The sequence below is a fragment of the Coturnix japonica genome, chromosome 22, assembly GCF_054131305.1.
Source record: "Coturnix japonica strain WE chromosome 22, WE-NBRP24, whole genome shotgun sequence".
NCBI classification, from domain to species: Eukaryota; Metazoa; Chordata; class Aves; order Galliformes; family Phasianidae; genus Coturnix; species Coturnix japonica.
In genome coordinates, this window is record NC_140684.1 from 6,391,973 (window position 1) to 6,409,237 (window position 17,265).

General features: G+C 39.5%; 1 protein-coding gene across 5 annotated transcripts; it reads left to right on the forward strand.

The window, feature by feature from the left end:
- The first annotated feature begins 137 nt into the window (after window positions 1-137).
- INPP5K (inositol polyphosphate-5-phosphatase K) lies at window positions 138-14,947 on the forward strand. Of its 5 annotated transcripts, XM_015880455.3 has the most exons (14): window positions 138-297; window positions 2,253-2,580; window positions 2,751-2,858; window positions 3,138-3,246; window positions 5,250-5,366; window positions 5,636-5,808; window positions 6,676-6,787; window positions 7,298-7,407; window positions 7,985-8,011; window positions 9,467-9,659; window positions 9,896-10,033; window positions 10,311-10,394; window positions 11,599-11,703; window positions 12,264-14,947. In XM_015880455.3, exons 2-14 carry the CDS (start codon window positions 2,306-2,308, stop codon window positions 12,360-12,362), a joined length of 1,650 nt encoding a protein of 549 aa, XP_015735941.1. In that variant the 5' UTR covers window positions 138-297; window positions 2,253-2,305; the 3' UTR covers window positions 12,363-14,947. The 5 variants fall into 5 exon arrangements, 4 of the variants coding, with proteins under 4 accessions (XP_015735941.1, XP_015735942.1, XP_015735943.1 ...); XM_015880456.3 differs by lacking the exon at window positions 7,985-8,011; XM_015880457.2 differs by lacking the exon at window positions 2,253-2,580.
- The last annotated feature ends 2,318 nt before the right edge of the window (window positions 14,948-17,265 follow it).

The following is a 17,265-nucleotide window of genomic DNA, read 5'->3' on the forward strand; positions in this document are numbered from 1 at the left end:
TCCTCTCTCTTTTTATTTGGGGGGGGGCTGTTGCAGCTCGTTCCCTCGTTACTAAGCGCACGTTGTTGGTCCTCCCGGCCGCTAGGGGGCGCTCTGGCTCAGCCCTTCCCCATTGCGCAGCCCAATAGGAGCCGGGCGGAGCGCTGAGGCGGCGGAGGCCCCGCTCCGGGCCGGGGGAGGCCGGCAGGTTCCCGGTGCCCCTCGGAGCGCTTCCACAGCGGATCCCCGTTGATCAGCGGCAGGAATGGACTCGGTGCAGCGTTCTTCGGTTCAGCGAGACTCTGTGAGAGAACTGAGGTGAGAGCTATGGGTTGGGGGTTGTGCTGCGAGGCTGTGTGTCCGGAGTGAGGCTTTTTCGGGTGAAAAGTAGTTCAATCTTGACTTAATTACCTCAGAATTAGCGAATTGTGCTTCTTAATTGAGAGTTACGGGACTCGGCGGGGTTAAGCGATCACATGAAATACAGCAGGAAAGCTGATTTTCTGATTTGAAAGCGGTGGGGATGGAACGGGCTGTGAGGGGGGAAGGCGGGGTACCCCCTATAAGGGAATGGTGTGAGGAGAGCTTTGATATCTCTATTGCTTTGATATCTCTATTGCTTTGATATCTCTATTGCTTTGATGATGACTTGTGGTGGCTAAAGTTCTGCTGTAAGGGTATTGAGAGAGTGCTGAGGTGCTGGAACTGCACCCAGAGAGGCTCAGCATCCCTGGAGGTGTTCAAGACCAGCTTAAATGGAGCCCTGGGCAGCCTGCAGTAGTACCTGTGTACTCTGTAGAGACCCTGCATGAAGCAGAGTGTTGGAACTTGATGATCCCTTCCAACATTGCCCCATCTGTTGTACTGTGTCCAGGTGTGGAGCCCTCAGTACAAAAAAGACATGGAGATTTTGGGAAGGGTCCAGAGGAGGGACAGGAAGATGATCAGGGGCTGGAGCACCTCCCCTATGAGGACAGGCTGAGGGAGTTGGGCTTGTTCAGCCTGGAGAAGAGAAGGTTGCGGGGTGACCTCATTGCAGCCTTTCAATACCTGAAGGGAACCTGTAACCAGGAGGGGAGTAAACTCTTGGAAAGGGCTGACAATAGCAGGACACGGGGAAATGGTTTGAAGTTAAAAGAGGGAAGATTTAGGTTGGATGTGAGGGGGAAGTTCTTCACTAGGAGAGTGGTGAGGCCCTGGAACAGGCTGCACAGGGAGGTTGTGGATGCCCCGTCCTTGGAGGTGTTCAAGGCCAGGTTGGACGGGGCCATGGGCAACCTGATATAGTAAAGGTGTATGTTTGGTGGCCCTGCCAGGCAGGGGATTGGAACTACATGATCCTTGAGGTCCCTTCCAACCCGGGTCATTCTGTGATTCTTATTCCCAGTGTGGGTGCTGGACTAGTGGCTTAAGTGTTAATTCAGTTTTGTTTCCTCAGATAATTGAAGAAATTAACAGAGTTCCCCAGTGGTGCGTCTCTGTGACAGCAGGATGAGCTCTGCAGCACACTGAGCTTTTATTTCCCACGAGGAATTTGTTCTAGAACAGCTTTTGGCTGATTGCAGTGGATAAAGGGAACCTGTTGCTGAGAGGAATTGTAGATCATTGGCTCAGTCAGGGATGAGAGGCCACTTTCAGCTCTTCCACCTACACTGTGTGTCACTGAGCATGAAGTCAATTGGGATATAAAAATACTGCTCTAATAAGGGCTGTCATACTGCAATTCATTTTTTAACCTTCTAGCAGTGCTTGTGGGGTCCTTTAAGGTAGATGGAAAACTAGCATCTTAGTATATATGTATGTATGTATTTATTAAGATTGATTTATAACAAAGCTGATAGTAAAGTGAACTCCTTTTTGAGAGCTCTGATGATAGAAATGACCATTTTATTGCAAACAAAACCAGATTATGGCTGTTTTTGGTGGTAGTTGAGAGGAGCAGCAGCTTTGCTTACTTTTAGTTGGAAGTGTTTGCTCGATACTTGGAAGCTGGAGATTATGTTTGCCCTAACCTGCGGGTGAAGGCACGTGATTGATTCAAACCAACAACAAGTTCTTTTAAATCTTGAGCTTATAGAATTAACCACATTAAATCTATTAGGAGGAAACAATTGAGTGTGTGAGCCGGGATGTGGCTGCAGCTTTTGTAACCAGCCATTGAGTGTGTTGATAATGCTACAGCGCCGCATCTGCATTTCTCCTCCTGCTTTAGAAGAATGCTGAATTTCACAGAATTGATCAGAAAGAGCCTCAGCCTTCTGTTTCCTTTATAGCGAGGATCTGAATGGACTCGACCTTCAGAGCTTAGTTACTTTCTATTGACCAAATGGCATCCTTTGGTAGCGAAGATGCCTTTCAGGACTCAGCAGCCCTTTCCCTGCATGATTTAGAAAGTCTACATGCCTTCCGCAGCCGTTCTGCAAGTATCAGCAGTGCTGGGTCCAGCGGCCGCCTGCAGCTCCGGCAGCGCGTAGCCCAGCTGATGGCTTGTGTGGAGGACATCAGCTCTGATGATGAGATTCACGAGGAGGTGTCTCGCACTCTAGATGAAGCTTTCCTTATCTGGGGGAAAAAGATAAAGGACAAGTGGCGAGAATTCAGGTTACGTTCCCTCGAGTTGGTCGTCTTGGTGATTTATGCTTTATGTTGGTTTGAATGCTAGTTGATATATACATTTCTTCTCTATCAATAGAAATTCTGTGGGGAAATCATACTCTTCTGTTTGCTTTTCAGTTTTAGCATTGGTTTTCTGTGATGTTGTTTGTTTGTAGACTACATTTAGTGACCTGGAACGTGGGCACAGCTTCTCCACCTCCTGATGTCACCAGTTTACTTCAGCTCGATTCACAGAGCCCAGCTATGGACATGTATGTTATAGGGTAAGTAAATGTTAAAGAACTTATGGTGAGAGTTTACTGCACGACTAAGTTTCTGCAGCAGAATTACTGACTTAGAAGAGAGATGCTTTATAGCAAGACAATCTTCCCTCCTTTCTGTTGTTCCATGACAAAATATAGCATACCTATCTTTTAAACACATCAAATATCGCTGTTTCCTTTGTTGGCACGAAGAGCACATTCATTTTGATACGCGTGTTATCCAAAATTCAGCATGTTGTAAAGAAGTCAGTGCAGGAAGAGTAACCTCGATGTATTCAGCTTGCAGGAAGTGAACTCCAGAATCACCAATTTTCTGTCCGACTTGGCATTTGATGATCCATGGAGCATTTTCTTCATGTCTGTGCTGTCTCCATTGGGATATATCAAGGTAATTCTTATGTCTCTTAACTATCACAGCAGTGAAAGAAAATGTTTCCCTTGGTTTCATTTATCTATTTTTGTTCCTCAAACTCATTCTTATCCATAGAAGTCGATGATGTCTTTTTGCAGGTATCAGTCATATCCGTAGGTGCATGAATGTTAGAAATGTTACTCTAACAAACTCATGTTTTCCTGGTTTATTCACAAAGGCATTTTAAAAGAGGTCTCTTTTAGCAATAATCACGTCTCTAATTTTAGCAGCGAAAATTGGACTTAGTTTTTCATTTCTCATTTGGAACAGTTGGGCAGCTTTGATGCTTTTGCAGGTCAGCTATTCAAATACACTGGCAGTGTCCGGTTTAATTGCTGTAGAAGCATGTGATGAGTACAAAAACAGTCATAATGAGAATCCATTCTCAAGGGGCAGAGAAGTGAAGGTTGCTTACGATCAACAGCACATTTCTTGTGGCCCCAATATCTCTGTCTCTCTCTTATCTGTAGAATGTTTTTTTGCTCTGTGCAATATTGAGGAAGAGTATTGAGATGCTTCTAGTAGTCTGCTTAGTACCTGCCTTCACTGCAAGTATCCCAAGCAGTGGCAGTGATTTTCATTAAGATTAGTAGGTTTTCTTCTTTTTCTTCTTTCCCCAACCTGCTTGCAGGTGAAAATTGATTGCATACATGTAGAAACAGGATTTTAACAAGTGTACAGATAATTCTGAAGGATTTACTTCAACTAAATCTAGAATATTATACAGTAGTTTAAATAACGAGGATTTTTGATAAAGCCCCAGATCAGTGTAAGATCAGCTGAAGTGCTGATGTTTTAGTTATGTGAACAAGAAGTGTAGGAGGATGTTCTGAATACCTCTAATACAGATCAAAACCCTTTGAATGGTTTACTGATTTTTTTGAATCAAGCATTATTTTAGGGTGATTTTGCTGTGATTATTATATTATATTTGCATGCTAATCAGACTCAGTAGTTATTCAGATCTTTTAACTGTAATCAAACAAAACAAAGGACCCATTGGGAATAATAAAAAGAAAAGAAAGCATCGTTCACTGTAGCATAAATCACTGCTGATAACCTTTCCAAAGCTGATGTTCAGGCCTTGTGCGCAGTTGAAAAGAATTCCCAGTGGCATGCGTGGTTGGTTTTGAATTTTAATTTGTGAATGCAGCACTTTGGACACACTAATGCTGCCACCTAATGGTTTTCAGCAGGACAGGATTAGTCCTAATAATGAGAGGTGATCTAGGTCGTGGTCGTGTCTCCCATGTTGCTGGCAGGCCAGTTCAAAGCCAAGCAGGCAGTTAGACGAGCTTATGCTGGGACTCATCTGGAAGTGAGCTGATTTAGAGAGGAGTGGTTACCTGTTTTATAATGGTTTGTTGGTCCTGAGGAGTGTTCAGGGACAAACACAGCAAATAAACATTGAGCTTTGGAAAACAGGAGCTGAGTTTGAGGACAAGATCTCTCCTTTAAAGGGGCTGAAAGATTTCATATCTCGTGTACATAATTATGTGAAGGAGAAGAATGATTATACCCTATGTCTGATTGGATGCAAATATTTTTGCTACCTAGTAACTGTGATTCATCATTTCAGTATTATATGGTTAGTATTTCATTGGGTTCAAGGACAATACAAATAAATGGTAGCATGGATTCAGAAGTCACTGAGCAGCATAGATGGGGAGGCAAAGTATGAAGGAACTCTGTAGTAAACTTTAGGCACAGTTGACAAACTTCTAAAGGTCTGTTGTTGGTCTTAAGATCAGTTTTTACTGTAATTTAGTCTTTCTCCTAAGTTCAGCCAATACAGAATTGAACTGCAATTAATATATTTCAACACCTTTAGTTTCAATTGTGTCATTATCATTAAAGCAAATACTTAAACTGAGTTCTGTGTCTCCTGCCAGGACTATCATAAGGTTAAAGTTTATGGATTTTTAACCATCAGCTCCATTAGACTGCCTGCTAGAATGACCATTCTGTATCTTTCACAGCTCTCCTCCATCCGCATGCAGGGATTACTGCTGCTGATCTTTGTGAAACATGCCCATCTTCCTTTCATACGGGATGTTCATACCCACTACACACGCACGGGCCTATATGGATACTGGGTAAAGAATATTCAGTAATTAATTTCATTGGTTACTTGTGCTTATGGTGCTTTGTACCTCTGAAGTGTTTGGTGGTTTGAATCTGATGTGTAGCACAGACCATAATATTTCTCCAGTTTATTACTGATATACAACACCTTACGTAGAAAGAAACTGTATTCATTTAAATAGAAATAGCAGGATTTGAAACTTTATACGTGGTGTTTACAGTTGCGTTTGCAGGTGGTGACTGTAATTGTGGACAATGTTGTTAATCTTCTGTGTCCCAGGGAAACAAAGGAGGAGTCACCGTTCGGATGTCCCTCTATGGTCACACAGTTTGTTTCATAAACTGCCATTTGCCAGCACACATGGAGAACACGGAGCAGCGACTGGATGACTTTGAAAAAATTCTGGAGATGCAGTTTGAAGAAGAGAATATTCCAAATACATTGGATCACGAGTGAGTCGTTCTGACAGGATTCTGTCTGCGTCAGTTCTGTTTTTATCTGCTAGAAGTGCCTATCTAGGACAGACACGTAATAGCACTTTAATTGTTAATGAGTTCATTAAAATCAGGCAAACATGCATGAAACACGAGTTCAAAAATCATTAGCTTTCCTCTCCTAGTACGAGTGTTTGATAATTCTGTTTCATTTTCTCTATATTGCCCATGGGTAGGTATCATAACACCTTGTGTCATCATGTAAGGAGAAAGTACTAATGTTAAGTTACAGTTTTGTTTCTGTGATATCAAACATGGAACACCAGCCCCTGGACTAAACAACAGCAGTGGGGATTTCCTAAGAGATCTTAGTTTATTTGAATAGACACTTTTCCTGTTGTCTAAAGCACTGCTGATGGTACACTGCAGTGCTACATAAAAACTGCTTTTATTCCTAATAGCTGCCGAATCCCTGCTTGGTATCCCTGCTTTCCCAAGGTGCTCTAGATTAACGTTACCAAGGAGTGAATAGGTCACAAGTTTTGTTACTTATTTTACTTGCTGTGAAAATTAAATTCTAAATCTGCTTCTAATAGATATGTAAGTCGTTAGGATGCTTGGGATAAGTTAATATGTGGGCAGTAATGAGCAAGCAGCAGGAATGCAAAAGGCTTAATTGACTGTTTCAATTCTTGAAATTTCTTGTTTATCTGGCTGTACCTCTGTAAGCTTATCTATAACTTAATGTTTGTGTTTGTGCTGTTCAGATTAAGTAATCTAAGTGATTTGAGCACCTAATTAGCATTATGGTTTATGTTCTGTTGAATTCTTCCCTTATGAGTTAATGAATTCCTACAAATCTTCTGTGGTTGGTTGCTTGTTTAGTGTTCTCTTCTGGTTTGGAGATCTCAACTTCCGAATAGCAGATTATGGCATTCATTTTGTCCGAGAGTCAATAAACAACAAGCGATACAATCTGCTGTGGGAGAAGGACCAGGTATGTTGTCTTAATTGTTGTGTTTTTATTATTACGGTTAAATGGATACAAATACAACACAGTAATTAACATTAGCTCTCAAGTTTCTAATTTCTATTTAAAAAGATGAACTCTGAGTAGTCATGAAGTGAAATGGTTCTACCGCCAGTTCATTCTCAGTCATAAGCCTCAATTAACTGCAAACTTATTATGCTTTTAATTTCCTACTCCTAATTTCCTGTTTGGCTGAGTTTTTTTTTCTTATCTTCATGGCCCGTGAATTGTTCTTCATGTTAACTTCTCCTTTCTTCTGCTCCCAAGAATTATCTTTAAGGGACTCTTATTCTGGAATGAAAAACAGATCATGTCAAGGGTTCTGGCAGTAACAAATTGACACTTCTGGATTTACTTTTCCAAACATGTTGTACTGACTGAGATGTTCAGCTCTTGGAAAACGTTTTCTCAGTTTCTTTTCAAATAACTTTTTGGGCTCTGATTTTTAATGATAGCTTTAAAATTTTGTTTCTGCAGTTAAATATGGCAAAAAAGAAGGAAGCATTTCTTCAGGACTTCATAGAGGGTCCTCTGCAGTTTAAACCCACCTACAAGTTTGACCTGCATTCAGATGTGTATGATACAAGGTAAAAGCACACAAAGATGCGTTCAGACACGGAGTATTAGAATGAATGAAGTGCTTCAGTCATGATAACCTTGCTAAGCAAGCCTGAATTTCATGACTATGCTGATTAACTGAAGCTACTGAGCTATTTTGTTTGGCTCATTCAGTGGGCAAATGTGAAACGCTTCTAAAGAAGCCCAAATCTGATGATCACGTGAGGGAAGCAGGAGTGAATCCTTTTTGGAAAGACGAGATTAACAGGGCAAACTAGTACTCAGTTATGCAGTTTTTGTTTGTTTTCTTGAATGTTAGAAGCACCCTTTGGTTATCAAAAAATAAACAAAAGGGGAAGAATAATAATCTACTTTTTTTTCTTTTCCTTCTCTGCTTAAGCATTTCACTTATTATTGTTGGCATTTGAAAATAAATGCAAACGGGTCTTTATAAATAATTCTGAGTTGGAAAATGGACTATTTAAAGTTTCCATAGTACTCGGTACTTATGTTTGTTGTTAAATATTAGCCTTGTGTTTCAACAGAAGGGATAAGTTCCTGTCCAAACAGAGGGTTTTCTGTACTGACATATTTCTTTATTTCCAGAGAGCAGAAGTCCCTGTTTTGGTTTAAGTAAGAAGATAACCTTCTGGATTTCATAGATTTGTAAATATTTCAGAATCAAAACAATGCTCCTTCTGAGTTTTTGATTTGATTTTAATGAAATATTTGAAAATCAGATGGTAGCTGATTTTCTGCAGGGATTTTCTCAACCTGTCTGAAGGCCGTAGCGTTGTCTGCTCTGCTGTTGCGTGTAACCTTGAGAATTCATTCATTTGGACTTGGGCATGAACTGTTTATTTGAGGAAGAAGAAGAAGAATGCTTATGCATACTGTGTGCGTTCTGCTATTGCTAGCAGAGATATTCTGGTTGGACAAAGAGGTGGACAAAGAGTTAACACAGTGAGTGTGTTAACTTGAGCTGTTCTTCTGGTACTTTCTTGCACAGCAGAGCAGACATACGGCATCTCATAAAGATTTCTGTCGGTTTGTTTAATTACTGGAGTGACTGGGTATAGCCTCTCAGTCATTTAAAATCTTGCCACCTTTTAAAGGTGAGTCAGACTTCTTATATGAGAAGGGTTTAAAAAAGAAGTGTGTTGAATATTGAACCAAATGGTATTTCCATTTTATGATGATTTCCATATTTGAAGATATTAAACTGACAGTTGTCCTTACACATCCTGCTCATTAACTCTTATAATTCAATCCAGTCCATTCTAATTCCTCTTCCATAGGGTATGATCTTTTCTCCATTTCAATTTGAAGTGATACATCCATACAGAGAGTTGCTGTTAAGTCTTCCACTACAGAGAGAACTGCGAAAGGCTCATGTCTTCTGTTGTTATTGATATGGTACAAAAGGAAACTCTGAATTATGATTGCAGTTTGATGTATATTACAGTTACAGGCACAATTTTATTAGTTATGGGATTTTTCCAGCCTCTTGTAATGGGACAGCAATAGCTTGGAGACTTGAAATGCAGTGTGGTACAGGTTAGAGGAACTTTAAATATAATACTGCACTGTCATGTATGGTTAATGTCAGGTACCTAAAATTTGTCCAGTTCTGGTTGTTAAATTGTTCTCAAAAATTCTGAATAATTTCAAATATAATTCAGACTTTTCCTACTTCTTTAAAGTTATGCCCTTTTCTTCAGAATGACTTTATAGCTGAACCTTAGGGCAGTCATTGTATCATGTCAGTGTTCTTGCATGTTCCCAGGGAGTCTCTTAGGAGAAAGTATCATTTCCTGTATGGAACTGACTAACCCACTGGAATGCTCTTCTCCCCTTCATTTTACTCCTCTCTTAGTCCTCTGAAACTTATCTCCTGTATGTGGAGTTGCATTCAAATTGAAGAATTGTTAGTTGTAAAGCATGTCAAACAGAGCTGTAAAATGAAGCCTGGATATGATTGCCTTCTTATATTAATACTCAACTGACAGTCTTCCCGACTATGAGTAGATGTAGCTTTTGGCAGCTGCTTTTTCTTCTCATTTCACTTTTGTACTCTCATTTCTGCAGTGAGAAGAAAAGGAAGCCTGCATGGACTGATAGAATTCTTTGGAGAGTGAAAAATCTCTGCCAGCGTGCATCCAGAGAAGATGATTTATCTGAAGAAGAACAGGCCATTTCTGTTACATTAAATAACTATATCAGTCACATGAGCTATGGCATCAGTGACCACAAACCCGTTACAGGAACTTTTGGGATTGAGGTGCTGTCCCTTTTTTTGGTTGTTGTTGTTTTCAAGTTTAAATCTTCCCTTGCGTGAGCTGTTTCCTACCCTTTGCAGGTTCTGGTCTCTGCAACTAAAGTGAAGGCAGCAAATTGCTATCAAGCTATTCCTATTCAGCTAAGAGTACCACAGCAGACGTGGCAGAGAATAACTTGAAAGGAATGACTGAAAGGCAGACAGGCTTGGCTGACTGTAAATTTGCTTTTCTTGTCTAGTTGAAGCCTCTTCTATCAGATCCTTTGGTTACACTGAGTCCCGAGGGTGAGTGGAGTGCAGAACATGATGTTCTCATCAGCTATTCTGCAGTGCCTGGATTCCCCAGCAGTGCTTGGGACTGGATTGGGCTCTTCAAGGTAACGTTACAACATTGTGACTCTTTAATGAAGATGATGAATATGATTGGAGAAAGTAGTTGGTATCATCTTTTGGCACAGAACATTGTGGGAAACTCTCAAAATAATAGCCACGTGTCCTTAATTGCCGATAGTTCTGTAAGCAAGAGTTTGGTTGCCTGTCATAGATGAATGTAGACTTTTTCCCCCTCTTCAAATTATCTGCTAAGTTAACGTCATGCATCTTTCTGTTTTCTGTTTCCTTCAGAAGGCTGATGGTTTGTATCTTCCTTTGCAGGTGACTTTCAAGCATGCGAATGACTACATTACTTATGCTTGGGTAGAAGATGATGAAGTTTCTTCTAATGAAGACAGTAAACAAGTAATTAAATTCCTTTCTAATGCAGTTTCTGTCAGAGCAGTGTTCAAGGGTCTTTTTGTTCCATATCCCTCTCTTCAGGATTTTCTCCTCTTCCTTTCTGGTCAAACATATTGAAGTACTGTTTAAAATATCTCTTAATTCTTCATAATATTGAGGTAGTCCAGCATCTGTTCTCAGATGTGCTCTTACCATTTACAGTAACTGATGAAAATAATGATCCCTGTAGTAGCTTTTAATTATATTACATACTACTACCATGTTATTTTTTGGTCTATTTCTCCCACTGAAATAAGTAACTGACCTTTTTTTCATTTGTCTTTTCAAAGTTTCTTAATGGATCTTAAATATTTACCATATGATTTTTTTTATTACGATGTTAAGTACCTAATTCAACAGACACCATTAGTTCCAGGAATCTAACAGAGCTACTGATCAGTGTTTCTTAGACTTCTCTCTGTTTTGGCTTCTGAGTGCTTTGGCCCTTGTTTAAAAGCTAATATAGTAGCTTTCTAGTTATGATTCCAAAAGTGATTTAAACAACAAGTAGTAAACAAACACCCAAACATATTTGGAATACAAAGGACCTGTTTCCACTGGTATTTTTCCATACAAATAGGAATGTAATTTTTAAGTCACAATCAGCCTCCGATAATGGAAAGCAGATATTTCTCATTAGAGGTTGTACAGGTTAACGATCAAGTTTACAACAAGAGCCCAAATTGTCTTGTATTTGAATTACTATTCTGACTCTCAAAATTTCTCTCATGTCTTGTACATTACAAAGCTTAAAAATATGAGCACTGTAAATGTTAGATTAGCAGAATACTGTGGGCTGCAGTTCGGGAACCATATGCCTTTAAGATGCTACAAACTGAGGTGGCAGCATTGCTCTTGTTCATGTAACTCCTTATTGCCACAGGGAGGCAGGTCATCTCCTTCAGTGCTGCTTGTATGGCTTTGTCCCTTCTCTTACAACAACTCTGGCTTTCTCCTTTCTTGCTGAGCCAAGGCAGCTTGCTAACATGGTGAATGATATTCCCTTCCTAAGTTTTCAAATAGTTTCAGAGTTATTTGTCCTTTTTGGCTTATGTTTTACTTATAAATACTAAAATCTTGTAGTGTCCTGAAAGGCAGAGACTGCTTTTTGAAAGTTTCTTTCTCTGTTGAAGTTTCACGTTGCCTCTGTTCTTATTCTTGTTGACAGGTTTACATGAGTGCTGCAGAAATACCTGATATGGGAGGAGAATTTTTGCTTTGTTATTACAGCAATAATTTGCAGTCGATAGTTGGTATCAGCCAACCTTTTCAGGTAATATATTTGAAAGAATTGCCAAAGTTGTTTCATTTGTGCATAATTTCCCATGCTGCTGTGGTTGTGCTAATGTGTCATACAGCCATTGAAATGGAAGTTCTGCATGGTTGTTGGATGAGGCAGACTGAGAAGGCTGTGACATTATTACCCAAGGGGATATGCTAATAGAAGTAGCTGGGCTTGCTGGTAAATCTCAGGGGTACTGCTCATGTTTTATTCTATATACTGATAAGAAACTTAAGGGAGTCTGATGTTTCAACTCTCTCTGAGCTTAAGAACTGCCACAGACTCTGCAGCATGGCTGTGGATGTACGTGGATAAACAAACTACATAAGAAACAAAAGCATTTAGGTTACCTTTCCCTTTTCATGATGCTTTTATATGTTAAATGTTCTTGTTTTTTAACCACATTTTTAAAATTTCATCATTTCTGCCTATGTGCATCACTTCTAATTATCTTAGTTTCTAGCAAGTATGTAGGATGTATTATATGACAATGTATTGATGTTAAGAAGCGCTGTGTTAACCTGTTGTTTTAACTATTGTTTTTCTTCTAGATTCAGCCAAACAGAACAGTAATAGGAAAGGATCTGGCCCAGGAAGAGAACTCTTGGATGCAAAAACCTGACAATCTAGAATCTCATAATGAGTTCTGAAGTCAGAAGGGACGTGTAGTGGTCCTGATTCAGGAGTCAAATGATTCTTAATGTCTTAATGATTATAAGCTTTTACTCTTAGAAGATGGAGTAATACAGTGCAAATAAGACAGGTAGGGCTGTTTGGAAACTGTATGACCTCATAGAAGAAAATTAATTGTGGATGCAGATATTTTTACTGTTACAGTGAAAGTAACTCTTGCAGTGAATAGGAACTGTAAAAATAGCACCTAGAGAATGCTGTGTGATTTAAGATGTTTTTAATCCAATGCTTATCTTAAGCAAGCTGCATTCTACAATAGGTTTTTAGGCCTATTCCTTTTCATTTTTGTAGAGGATATTTTATTTACGATATAATATATTCCCTAAGCTATAACTGCTTAATCACTGATTTCCAATGTTTGAGTTGAAATGAAGTTATTTAAAAGTTATTTATTAGATACAGCTAGCTAGTTTATTTTAAAATTTTTATTTGACTTTTAAATGTAAACTAATTACCTTTTGGGAAACACATGTGGTAACAAGTCATACAACAACTCAGTATTTGGAGGACGTACATTTGTCTTCTGTAGCAGATCCCCCTTCTTTATGCCTTTACTGGGGTTTTTCACTTTTTCCACACTGAGGAAAACACACAAAACACACTTTTTGTGTTGGGTTGTTTGTGAGGGGGCAGTTCTGCTTTTACTAAGTAGTTCAGCAATTTGCCCATTCCTTTCCTCCCTCTGATTTACAAAGGTAATGCAAAGATATTTTATAGTTGTCCCTGCCTCAGGGTTAACAGGTTCCCAAAACTTCTGAAAGAAACTGCTTCAGCTGAGAAGTGCTTTAGCACTTCACTATGAGCAAATCATAGTTTGTGAAGCACTTGTTGGCAAAGAACTGCTGAACATCATACTAACCCTGCCTCTTCTCTGCTGTCACATGATTAGAAAGCTAAAGTCATATTTTGATACTACTATGATGCACTTTTGCGGCTCATGCTGCAGAGGTTACATGAATTATAAATGGGAAATTTCAGTGGAATGAGTTCTTCCTTATGGCATAACCTGTGCTGACAAAAATTGTTCAATTCCAAATGATAGCAGTCAGGCTGCAAAATTGGTGTTCATCTTGGTGCTTAGACATGAATGTATCTTGTGCACTTAAAGGGGAAATAGAATGAAAAAGACCAACTACTTTTAACAACCTGAAGAGCGGTTTTTGTTTGTTGATGAGGAAATGGGGATCTTTGGAAAGGATAGGAGGGGCACCAACATTCCACAGAACCTCAGAGCACCTGTTAGTCTCATTTTCTGGGTACACAGCTTTGAGCTACCTGCAGTGCGTGGTAAGTACAGGTAGCTGCTCATCACTGCCTTGTTAGTTATGGGTGGAAAAGAGGAAATTCAATTCAAAAGGAACAGTGAAGCAAAGGATGCTGGTGTGTGTATTTTGGAGTATTGCTTCAGAACTGAATGGATGCTAATTTATGCTCTTTCTTAAAAAGCCTTAGTTCTTTTTGTTAAGACTCTTTTTGAGGGAAAAAAAAACAAAACACCTTGATGTGAAAATTCTTTTGCAATTATTTCTGATATTCACTGTTTGAAATCTGCTATCCCAGTCTTTGTGTGGTGTGGAAGCTGGAAGATGAGTAAAGGTGATAGATTGCTGTAGTTTGGGTTTTAAGAGCACTTAACCTCTGTAGATTTTAGTTGCATCTCTGTGTAATGCTTGGTACTGGAAGCTATTTCCAGTTGCAAGAATGAAGGCAGGTTCAGAAGATACTGTGTTCATTGCATGGATTAAAACTGCCCTGAGGTTTACAGTTTGTACATTCCTGTTACACTTTGGAACAATGTTAGAAACCATGTTCACATCTGTAGCAGATCTAAAAGAATTTGTTTTGCACAAAATCTTTCAAATATGTGATTTTCATGGCAATTACAGCATCAGACAAATCCCTACCGAAGTGCAAGTAAGATGCAGGTTTCGAGTTGATACTCTGTTTCTGATTTCTTTCTTGTGTAACCATAAAACCAAGACTCTATGCAAGGAGAACCCCATGGAGAGCTCAAAGAACTGTGGTCTTTGAATTCCAGACCGCAGCTGGTGATTTATTGTGGACCAAGATCCAATTTCTTCTAATCAGGGTGCATCTGCCATTCATGAGCAGCACAGAGGTGGAGCCATGCAGCCGCTTTACGTGGGCGAGAAACCCAAGCTCCTTAATGTTGTATGAGAGCTGGTAACTCTCTGTCACTGGAGAGAGAAGCTGCATTTTGTAAACTAATCCTTTGCACCACAGGACTTGACTGAAAATGCCCACAGCTGCTGTGATTGAATCTCCTTGTGTGTTAGTAGGATGCTGCACAGAGCTGCTCACTTCCTTCTCAAGTATTGTGCACACAGTAGCAGTTTTGTTTACTACTGTTACCTCTGGTAGCATTTCAGATTATTCCATGATCTGTAATGATGCAATTTCTAGCAAAACTTATCTTTTTTAAAAGCACCTTTGATTGGATGTTGTGACCACTGGAAATGTTTTTATACTCATGTGTTTTCTTCTTATGTACAACTAAAATAAATCCTGGCAGTGAAATGTTCTACGTGGCCTCAATTAATTTGAGAACAAAGTCATTGGTTTGGGTGGGGAGAATAAATTCCATGCGTGGTAATCCTTCTCCGAGATATTTTGGTGATGTTTTATGTTAATGTACAGTAGTACTTTGGTGATATATCCAGTAGGGCTTTGGGCTGAAAAAGAAGGCCAAAGACAAATACTGTCCTTGTTTGTATGAGTGCAACTCGTGGTTATAGCTATGGATTTATGCTTGTAGATAGAGGGGCAAGATGGAAACAGCTTTAGCCTTGTAATGGGAGGCAGTGAAATACAGGGGATGTTCAGTCTTGTCCCATATGGATGCCTGTGTTAGCAGTGATTCTTTGCAGAATTGTGATCAAACTGCTGCATCTGTTGGGGAGAGTTGTTGAAAGTAAGTTGCATGTTTGTTTCCACAGTTTCTCTTATTATATAGTCTCATGGGAGAGGCCAATGAGGAGTGGAATGAATGATAGTTGAGAGTAACACAGTGATAGACAAAAGTTGAAGTGCTGCATAACATCCATTCCATTATTCTTCATATTTCAACATTTGTATCTTTAATGTAAAATCGTAATCTAATAATTTCCATCCAGGGATAACTGTTTGTAACTCCTTGCTGGGAGAATCTATTTTAAAATGTCTACCAAGGAACATTGCTCAGCATAGTCTTATTTAACATCATGATTTGTAGCTCCCCTCAGGATACGCAGTGTATCACTGCACACAGATAGTAGAACAGCTCAGAGTAAACAGGAAATATTTCGAAGATGTCTTGCGTGTTTGTTAGACCCTAAAAATACACATTGATAAAGACTATTGTTTCTCCTACCACGACTTCCTTCTCTGCTCTTGGACGCTAAGTGACACTCGGATGAACTTGTCTTAATGTACTGTGGTTGAAAGGCCAACTGAACAAAGCTCAGATTCGGCTTTCCTTGAGAGAGGAAATGATACCCTTTCTGAGAACTGCATTTCTAACCAGTATTTCCAGTGGGTTTTTTTTTTCCAGTCCTTGGCTGGAGGGATCTGCTATTGGGAAGTGATGGAAATTCCTTTGTAACATCATGATATTGAGATCATTGAAACTCGCTGGTGCCCATCAAAGCAGGAGCACCAATATTACCGAGCTTTATAACTCATACATTAAGCTGATATGTTTCCTTATGCCTCTTTTTTTTCTTCATGCTTATCTTGAAAGAGAATGGAGAAAAAGATTTTTTGGAAAGGTGGAGGTGTTTGAGGTCAATTTTCTATTTGTACAGCTTTCTTTCATCTTATTCTTTAACTCTTTTCTTCAGTGGCAAACTCAAACATTAGAGAGTTGTGTGTCATACAAGTAAGCTATTCTTTATGTGGCTGCTTTATTTAATCTAGGCAGTGGCACTCAGCACCCAATTAATCTGTACCATATACATTGTGTTTCATTACTCTGGAAACTGAGCTTTTGGGGGAGTTATTCAGAGTTTGTTCAATAACTTCAGGTTAAGAAAGACAACATACAAGTGCACGCATCCTACCTCACATTATAATGGAATTGTCTTCTTCCTCTCACAAGGTCACAGCAATTAAGAAAATGAGAACATCTCATACATGCAATGTAGAAAGTAGCAAGAGAAACCCGTGTGGGAGCGTTTGGAACACAGGCTGGAAGAATCACTGGAGGGAAAAGAGTGAAGAGAGAGCAAGTATGAGATCTTGGAACGCAAATTGGTGAGAGGAAATGAGGGCTACAGGGACAGTTCAGAAAGGAACTTGCATCACAAGAAGGAAAATGTAGTAAATATTTTAGCACCCTAACCATAAATTGATCAAGATTGAAAGTTATCAGTTACAGACATTAGACATAGTTTTAAAGTGCAGCTCTTGGCCTTGGCAGAAACCTCTCTGTGTTCCTCCTTTCCCTTTTCTATATATTTTTTCTGTCCTTTTCTGCTACATCTGCCCTTTTTTAGGTCTCGTTCTCCCTTGTAGCCAACTCCTGGGTGTTTTTGGTTTGTTTTTATACAGAATTCTGGCATCTGTGTCTCAATTCCAGTTAAACAACCTTCATGTCCTAGTCCATTAATCTTTGCAATGTCTCCATGCATGAAGGGTAGATAAGATAGACAAGGTATTGCTCCATGTTTCTGAGAACAGAGCAGTTCTGTTTGGGGAAGAGATGCCGGCTTTCTTTTTTAATGCGATAAAATCATTTTTTCAGTGGAACTTCATATTGGAAAATAAATGGTCCAGGAAATGATTTTTGGACTGGGCCAATCTCCTGTATAACAGCAAAGACCAGTGAAAGAATGATTCCAGATATGAAAGGCAGAGCAGCGA